We start from the raw sequence: 9,372 nt of genomic DNA, 5'->3' as shown, positions 1-9,372 counted from the left end.
CAAAATAGAGGAATAAGACGCTACATTTTTGTTGTGCTCGTTGTTGCGCAATAAGAGTGACACTCTTGGAAGGTTTTAGGGCCAAAATGGCCGCTCCGGTTGCCAGTTGTGTTATGTATAAACGCGTAACGGTTGTGTAACGGTTGGAAGAAATACGATACGGGAGATGAGCCGATTCCGGTGCAATTAGATACTAGATAAAGGTGTACCACCTTTATGATGGGCAGTGCCACCCGGGCCAGATGCTGGATGTCAAACGTCTGTCTGAAACAGAGAGAGCGTGGACGTCTCATGACTGTGTGTGTGTGTGTGTGCGTGTGTGTGTGTGTGTGTTCAGCGGATCGCTCTACACTGTTGACATTCCCCCTGACAGCTCTGAACTTTTCACGATGCCGCGACTGTCAGAGGGACAAACGAGGGAAGGAAAGGAGGAGAGGCGAGGCGAGGTGAGGAGTGGGAGGGGAAACGCCACGTCACCGAGTCGGGTCGGAACAACTGAGGAGGTTCTGTCGGTCGTAGTTCAGTTCCTCATGTCCGTACTCCGAATCATCACCTGCTCATGTTTGCTGAAGGTCAGGCCTGTCGTGAACCGGCGGGCCAAAGACCCCCTTAAATTAGAGATAGGTGTTGGGGCGGCCATTTTGTTGTGGTAATAATAATTATTTTTCCCGGGGCGTCAGTGGATGGAGACACGCGGCCACCCTTGTGGACATGCCCCCCATGGTTGGGGGACAATTTTGACAAATGCGGCTCTGTGGTTCAGCCTAGCTGCCGTTTCACTGCAGCACACAACTTTCCGTGGACCCCGGAGTTAAAACAGGGGGTGCCGATCGGCATCTGCTTCCGTATTATGTCCTACTATTCCCCAGGTGTACATTTAGAAGTACAATTTTTAAAAATAAAAATAAAAATAAAAATAAAAATAAAAATAAAAATAAAAATAAAAATAAAAATAAAAATAAAAATAAAAATAAAAATAAAAATAAAAATAAAAATAAAAATAAAAATAATTCATTTTATTTGTATAGAGCTTTTCAAAATACTCAAAGACACCACAAAAGAATGGAGTTGAATTAAAGCAAGTAAACAGAGTAAAAGATACATTAAAATTAAAATACAACATTCAATCATTAATACAGTTAAAAACATTTGACTACATATAATATGATATAGTTGATGATATTAAGACAGAAAAATCTTACCATAAATGTTTTGCAGCACCGAGGTCTTACTGGCCGCAGGTTTAGCAGACGAAGCTCGCAGCTCCGTCTTCCTCTTCCTGGCGAGGGCGTGGCTCAGGTCGCTTAACTCCGCCCCCCTGCGGGCCCGGCCCCGCTCTCTGTGCCTGCGTGCGAGGAACCTGGAGACATGCGCGCAGTTAGTTGGATGGAACGACAAAGCCGTACTCGCAAACAAAGCTAACGGGCTGCTAATTGGCCGCCTATGTGCTAAGTCGTAAACGGAAACAGACGGTCTGCGGTGTTTGCAGCCTGTTAAAGCTGCAAACAGCCTCAAAGACCTTAAAACGGGGTGTGCAAACCACGGCCCGGGGGCCACATGCGGCCCACCAAGCATTAGAATGCGGCCCGCCAGTAGTTCAACTTTTAACATACAAACTGGCAACATGACTTGCAAGTCGGATGTCTTATTTAGTAAAAAAAAAAACAACAAAAGTGTAAAATAAAATTTTAAGAATTAAATTATAATTTTATGTAAAATTAAAATTAAAATTTTATTTTAATAATTAAATTAAATTAAAATTGTATTTAGAATTATAAGTAAAATAATTAAATTAAAATTTTATTTAAAATTAAAAGTAAAATAAGATTTTAATAATTAAATTAAAATTGTATTTAAAATTCTAAGTAAAATAACATTATAATAATTAAATTAAAATTGTATTTAAAATTAAAAGTAAAATAACATTATAATAATTAAATTAAAATTGTATTAAAATTAAAAGCAAAATAACATTTTAAAAATTAAATTAAATTTAAATTTTATTCAAAATTATAAGTAAAATTAATTTTAATAATTAAATTTAAATTTAATTTTATTAATTTGATGTAGTCTGATGTTTAAAGTGCTCCTGAAAAAAAGAGTATAACACTTTTACAGATAAAATTAGACAAATAATTCAAGGAAAATGATAAGCATAAATGTGTGTGTGTGCTAAATATATGTTCTGGCCCCCCCCTGACAATTTTGTCAACTCAATGCGGCCCACCAGTCCAAATATTTGCCCACCGAGCGTCCTCGGCCTGAGCACTAACACGATCCAGCGCTTCAACTCGCCTTCGCCACGCTCGCTGGATGACCCTCGCCGCCTCGTGCCTCCTCCGGCGCCGCTCCCTGTCGTGTCCCCTGGCCGCGTGCGTGGCGTCGTGTGCTTTTCCTGAAGGGCTTCTCCTGTTCAAAGGTGAAGTGAGATCTTTGGTCTTTTCTAGAGCGTGCTTGTGGTGCCGGTGCTTCACTGGATCACTCTTCCTTGGAGCGATGCTCTCCCTGGAGGGGGTGCTGGAGGAAGGTCGGAGTTCCCTGACTTTGGCCATGGAGGAGGGTCTGCACGCCGCTCGGCTGACGCTGGCGCCCGGGGAGAGCGTGTCCTCCGGTCTGTTAGCGACAGGTCCACCTGGCGTTGTCGTATCGCAGCTCACGTGACTTGGAGGGCTCACAGAGTCAGCTGGATCGGCTGCTTTCCTTCTTGTGGATCTGCTTCTGTGGCCTGAGATTCATTTAAGGCAGATTTTTACGTTAGAAACCCCTAGCTTTAATTTCCTGACCTAATTCCGAGCAGCATACCATGCACTGTCGTAACTATTAAAATAAAATTTTAATAATTAAATTAAATTAAAATTGTATTTAAAATTAAAAGTAAAATACAATTTAAATAATTAAATTAAATTAAAATTGTATTTAAAATTAAAAGTAAAATAAAATTTTAATAATTAGATTAAATTCAATTTGTATTTAATATCAAAAGTAAAATAAAATTTTAATAATTAAATTAAATTCAAATTGTAATAATTAAATAAAAATTGTATTTAAAATTAAAAGTAAAAACATTTTAATAATTAAATTAAATTAAAATTGTATTTAAAATTAAAAGTAAAATAACATTTTAATAATGAAATTAAATTAAAATTGTATTTAAAATTCAAAGTAAAATTACATTTTAATAATTAAATTAAATTTGTATTTAAAATTAAAAGTAAAATTACATTTTAATAATTAAATTAAAACAGCTTTAATTTCCTGACCTAATTCCGAGCAGCATACCATGCACTGTCCTAACTATTCCATCCCAGCCTTTTATTTTCTTATACTTTCCACAATTTAGGTCAAAATCAATACTGACAATAGTGATTCCATATTTTCTAAATTCCGAGCATACCATGCACTGTCGTTACTATTCCATCTGAATACGGCATCCAGACTTTCATCTTCTTGCACTTTCCTCATCTTTGTTGGCACAATTTAGGTCAAAATCAATACTGATAATAGTGATTCCATATTTTCTAAATTCCAAGCATACCATGCACTGTCGTGACTATTTGATCCTAACGCAGCAAACAGTATTAAATGTTATTGGAAAACCTTACAGTGGGCCTGACAGTTATTTTTACGCCATATGATCCTACCTTTGTGTCTCTCCTCTCTGCTCTTCCGTTCATGTTTAGCCGCTTTCTTTGTCTCCACCGGTGAGTCGTTCACGGATAAATCTGCCATCAGGTTCTCGAAGGACAGCTTCCCCTGCACGGCCATCCCCGAAGGCAATTTTCGATTCTCCGCCGTGGCCATAGAGATTTGCAGAACGGCTTCTCTCCTCCGCAGTTCCTCCTCTCGCTTTCTGGACAGAAGGAAAAGCAACATGGCTTAAATTTGTGAGTTTGCACATGCTGTATCATCTTCCATGTTACATCGATATGCTTGACAATGATGCGTCATTGTCTAGTGTACATCCTAAACAAATAATCAATGGCTCTCACTGTGGTTTGCTGGAGTCCCAAAGCCTTAGAAACGCCTTTATAACCTTTTCCAGACTGATGGGGTTTGGTGTGAGGTAAAAAAAAAAACAAACTGCAGCTCGGACACCATCATTTAGATTTCGGGGCATCCGAATCATCCATCCATCCATTTTTTTTGTTAAATAAATGCACGTCGCAAAGCCAAGTGTCTGAAAACTAATGGTAAGTAAATAACAAGTAGCAAGAGGACGGAGACAGGAGGAAGATGCATATGTGTGCAGAGACGACAGAACCAAAGACAGATACGAGCAAAGTGTGACTGTTCCTGTGTGAGCCAGACGACAACAAAGGATGTCAATGTCCAGAGTGCATCGCGTGTCCAGGAAAGAGACGACAAAACGAACAAGACAAAGCGGTCGAGGCAGATAATCAATATTTATATTTGCAGAAAGTACAAATATTTTCAATTATATTAAAGGGGACGTATTATGCTCATTTTTCCACCCTTTGTATTGAGTTGTGGTTTCCTATAGAGCAGCTACACACAATAACCCGCACAGAAAACTTTCTAGATTTTCCAGAATCTGCACCTATTCCAGCTGTATTTCCTTTGATTTGTGCTTCCTGCCTTTCACAGCATGCCCACTCCACTGTGGGTCACACGCCCAAAGTGCTTCCTGACTATGAACCACATAAGGAAGTCCGCCCCTCTGTGACATCACAAAGGGCCAGTTTTACCACTCCTTTTAAAACCGAGTACTTCCAAATGCGCAAATCTCATTATGTGAAACTTTGGCATCACTGGAGCCACTGGGGCTAGGGTCTGGGTGAGGCTGGGGGCCACTGGAACTAGAGTCTGGGCCGCATCAGGTTTTCCAAAAAAAAACAAAAAACAAACTTCATTTATTATAAACAGAAACTGCTTTACCCTACACTTTTTCAGTGCTTTGATCTCAGTCATGGATGATGAGATGAAAAAGCAAAACAGGCGGGCGGCTTGCTAGCTTGCGTATGGGCGGGGCAAAATGGCGTCAATTGTGTGTGCGGTGTGCACGCACCTTTAAGCTGTCATTTCTGGGTTCATGAAAACCATACGGCATCCATATCAGACTCCCGTGGGCCGCGCTGACATTAAACTTTCATATTAAGGCGGGGGCCTCAAACTAGTGTCCCACGTGCTGCATTTGGCCCGCGGGCCGCGAGTTTGAGACCCCTGATCTAGAGTATCTATTTTACTGAAGTACCCATAACAGGGTGTCTATGAGCGCCATGCATGCATGTGTTCACTGCTGATTGGCCGCTACCCGTGACGTGGTTCTGTGTGTAACCAATCAGACGGTGCCGTGGGCGGGACATTGCTGGAGACAAAACTGCGGCATGAGAGCCAAAGGAACTCACTTGGCTGCGTCTTTGCGGAGCTGCTCGTGCCTCATGAGGAGCTGCTTCCTCTCCCGGAAGGCCTTGCGGACGGTGTAGCCCTTGTACACGGCCTGGATGGAGGAGGCGGCGATGTCCTGGATGGCGGCGATGGACAGGGCGCCGTGCTCCAACATGAACTGAGTCACCTCGCTGTGGCCCCCCAGTAGAGCGTAGTCCAGCGGGGTGTACCTGCACATGAAGTCGCCATTTGTCAGGCACCGCCCTTTGTGATGTCGTCACGGGCATCGGCACGATACATCATCAAAGCGCCACCTCTCCTCTGTGTGCTCCATCTGGTTGGGGAAGGCCTTGTAGCCCAGCAGCAGCTTCACGGCGTCCAGGTAGCCGTTGTTGCAGGACCAGTGGAGAGCCGTCCGGCCCTGTGCGGATATATATAGTTATATTTATATCCGCATTTTATATGTAAACAATAGACATACTTACTGTAGTCTGTGTGAAATGGGTATTGGAGGTGAAATACTATGATATTGTCATTATTATTCATGGTAATATAGGAAGACATTTGGGGTGCACGCAGGAAAACCTTGCAGAGAACCGCCTACAGAGAACATACTAACTCGCTTATTTCTAAAAATAAATACTTCAACTTGCTGATATAGTTCATCTTCAAACAGCTAAAATAATGCATAAGGCTAAAAAAAATAACTATTCATTCATTCATTGTCTACCGCTTATCCTCACGAGGGTGATGCTGGAGCCTATCCCAGAGGCGGGGTACACCCTGGACTGGTGGCCAGCCAGCCAGCCAATCACAGGGGACATATAGACAAACAACCATTCACACTCACATTCATACCTATGGACAATTTGGAGTCGCTAATTAACCTAGCATGTTTTTGGAATGTGGGAGGAAACCGGAGTACCCGGAGAAAACCCAAGCATGCAAACTCCACACAGAGATGCTGAAGCAGGAATCGAACCCGGGTCTCCTAGCTGTGTGGCCACCACTAAGGCACTGTGTAGCTTTAAAGTTAGCTAAAATTAGGTAATTTTAGGTAATATTCACCCAAAGACAGCAACCCTAGTGAGGTTAAGCGACATAGAAAATTGATGGATGGATGTTAGAATTTGATGAGAATACAGTCAAGAATTACAAGAATTTCTTTTTTTATTATAAAATGAAGATATTGCAAGAAAGGGTCAGAATTTTAGGAGATAAAACTATTAACTTATATTAACCTAGCATGTTTTTGGAATGTGGGAGGAAACCGGAGTACCCGGAGAAAACCCACGCTTGCACAGGGAGAACATGCAAACTCCACACAGAGAGGGTGGAATTGAACCCTGGTCTCCTAGCTGTGAGATCTGCACGCTAAACACTAGACCGCCGTGCCGCCAAATGTAAGTTACTGATTGTAAAAGTACCAGATGGAGGGGTAGGATTTAATAAGCTTTGCTTCTTCCTACTCCTTTCGGACATGTGGAACTGGGAACTGATTATGGGATGCATTCAATTGTAATCTGATGCATTACATTACCATTACCATTACCATTACCATTACCATTACCCTTGCAACTTTAAAAATACATTGTGTCCACCGGGCGGCCATTCACATGAATGAATGAAGCATGACTGCGGATTCCCAACCTCCTTGTCTTGGATGTTTGGATCGGCGTCGTTCTCCATGAGAACAGCCATGCAGGTGATGTAGCCGCCATAAGCCGCGCACTGCAGAGGAGTCCGCCCCGCTTGGTCCTGCCCAGTAGAACCAACACGATAACATCAAGCAATACCGGAAAATTCTGCGGGTATCTGTGCACGTACCTGCACATTGGGACTGATCCCGTTCTCCATCAGAATCTGGCAGACTTCGGCATTCCCTCCCAGAGCGGCCCAGTGCAGAGCAGTGTGACCGTCCACGTCCACCAGGTCCACGCGTGCGGAGCCTTGGTTGGACACAGTGAGCGGCGCTGAGAACATGGCATCGCGGATCGCGCCGAGGTTGAGCCCACCTTTGATGAGCGTGAGGATGACGTCCCTGTGTCCCATCTCGCAGGCGCGAAACAGCGGCGTGTGTTTCATCACGTCCAGAGAGTCCACCATGGCTCCTTTCTCCAGCAGCAGCTTCACGGTGCTCACGTGGCCTGAAAGGGAGGCTGCGTGGAGCGCTGTTGGCACAGTTGCAGGATACAACGTTGGGGGAATTCAATAAGAACTAAAAACATGAATGGCTGCACGGTGGATGAGTGGTTAGCGCGCAGGCCTCACAGCTAGGAGACCCAAGTTCAATTCCACCCTCTGCCATATCCGTGTGGAGTTTGCATGTTCTCTCCATGGGTTTTCTCCGGTTTCCTTCCACATTCCAAAAACATGCTCCAAATTGTCCATAGGTATGAATGTGAGTGTGAATGGTTGTTTGTCTATATGTGCCCTGTGATTGGCTGGCCACCAAGACAGCTGGGATAGGCTCCAGCAACCCCCCGCGACCCTCGTGAGGAAAAAGCGTTAGAAAATGAATGAATGAATGGACTGACAACGGCTGCACGGTGATCGAGTGGTTAGCGCGCAGGCCTCACAGCTAGGAGACCCGAGTTCAATTCCACCCTCGGCCATCTCTGTGTGGAGTTTGCATGTGTGGGTTTTCTCCGGGTATTCTGGTTTCCTCCCACATTCCAAAAATTAATTGGCGACTCCAAATTGTCCATAGGTATGAATGTGAGTGTGAATGGTTGTTTGTCTATATGTGCCCTGTGATTGGCTGGCCACCAAGACAGCTGGGATAGGCTCCAGCAACCCCCCGCGACCCTCGTGAGGAAAAAGCGTTAGAAAATGAATGAATGAATGGACTGACAACGGCTGCACGGTGATCGAGTGGTTAGCGCGCAGGCCTCACAGCTAGGAGACCCGAGTTCAATTCCACCCTCGGCCATCTCTGTGTGGAGTTTGCATGCGTGGGTTTTCTCCGGGTATTCCGGTTTCCTCCCACATTCCAAAAATTAATTGGCGACTCCAAATTGTCCATAGGTATGAATGTGAGTGTGAATGGTTGTTTGTCTATATGTGCCCTGTGATTGGCTGGCTGGCGACCAGTCCAGGGTGTACCCCGCCTCTCGCCCCAAGACAGCTGGGATAGGCTCCAGCACCCCCGCGACCATGAGGATAAGCGGTAGAAAATGAATGAACGAATGAATGGACTGACAACGGCGCGCAGGCCTCACAGCCAGGAGACCCGAGTTCGATTCCACCCTCGGCCATCTCTGTGTGGAGTTTGCATTGGTGTTGTGTTAACATTTTTGGCTTTCTGGAACGGCTTGTTTGGATTTACGTTATCCTTATGGGAAAAATAAATTCAGTTAGCCTCCCACATCCAATCTTTTTTTTTTTTTTTGGTGTCCCGTCCAGCCATTGGGGGCAGATAGTATTCCACATCAGGAAGTACTGTAATGGGAGTAACCAGGCAGCCTGGCTGTCCTTCACACCGTCTCATTTCCATACGCATACATAAACAATGACCCTGTCTGGCTGAGCATGGACGCCATCGTCATGGTCATTATACATCCAAACAGCCCCTCGGGGGTCAGTACTTGGGCGGCGTGTCACAAGTGTATCCATGTGTGACTAGTACTGCTCAGGAGGACCGCCGCTCTGCGAGTCCACGCTAATTTTGCTGACACAACCGGCGTCCCTCTCTCGGGGGATCACCTTTGAGATCGGCCATTAAGGAGCCGCCGGCGACACGCTTGACGAGCGGAGCATGTGGAACGAGCGCTCTCACCTGTGCCGCCGTACTTGTCGGCCATGTTGATGTCAATGTGAGGCGTGAGGCCCAGCATGGTGCGAATGACGTCGTCGCTGCCCTTCCCGGCGGCCCACATGAAGGCCGTCCTGCCCTCCAGATCTGGCTCGTCCTTCACTGACGGGTGGGATAGAAACACGCCTACAGTCTCCTGTTAGCAAACATACGCAATAATAATAATAATACAATACAATAATAACACAATGACATATTTCTACACTTTTACA

At 44.5% G+C, this 9,372-nt stretch overlaps 1 protein-coding gene across 2 annotated transcripts in view; it reads right to left on the bottom strand.

The window, feature by feature from the left end:
- Positions 1-9,372, bottom strand: part of invs (inversin) — a 33,614-nt gene that overhangs the window by 2,858 nt on the left and 21,384 nt on the right. For both annotated transcript variants that reach the window (XM_058084460.2, XM_058084464.2), the window contains exons 9-17: positions 9,125-9,296; positions 7,362-7,517; positions 7,174-7,295; positions 6,997-7,104; positions 5,661-5,767; positions 5,367-5,576; positions 3,642-3,850; positions 2,296-2,725; positions 1,203-1,360 (exon numbers count right to left, since the gene is read on the bottom strand). In XM_058084460.2, coding sequence (XP_057940443.2) covers positions 1,203-1,360; positions 2,296-2,725; positions 3,642-3,850; positions 5,367-5,576; positions 5,661-5,767; positions 6,997-7,104; positions 7,174-7,295; positions 7,362-7,517; positions 9,125-9,296 — 1,672 coding nt within the window. The remainder of the gene's footprint in view (positions 1-1,202; positions 1,361-2,295; positions 2,726-3,641; positions 3,851-5,366; positions 5,577-5,660; positions 5,768-6,996; positions 7,105-7,173; positions 7,296-7,361; positions 7,518-9,124; positions 9,297-9,372) is intronic.

Source organism: Doryrhamphus excisus, linkage group LG17, assembly GCF_037039965.1.
Source record: "Doryrhamphus excisus strain RoL-2023G ecotype Guam linkage group LG17, RoL_Dexc_Guam_v1.1, whole genome shotgun sequence".
In the NCBI taxonomy this organism is placed as follows: domain Eukaryota; kingdom Metazoa; phylum Chordata; class Actinopteri; order Syngnathiformes; family Syngnathidae; genus Doryrhamphus; species Doryrhamphus excisus.
Note: the sequence above shows the minus strand (reverse complement) of the source record. Positions and strands in the feature narration are given on the sequence as shown.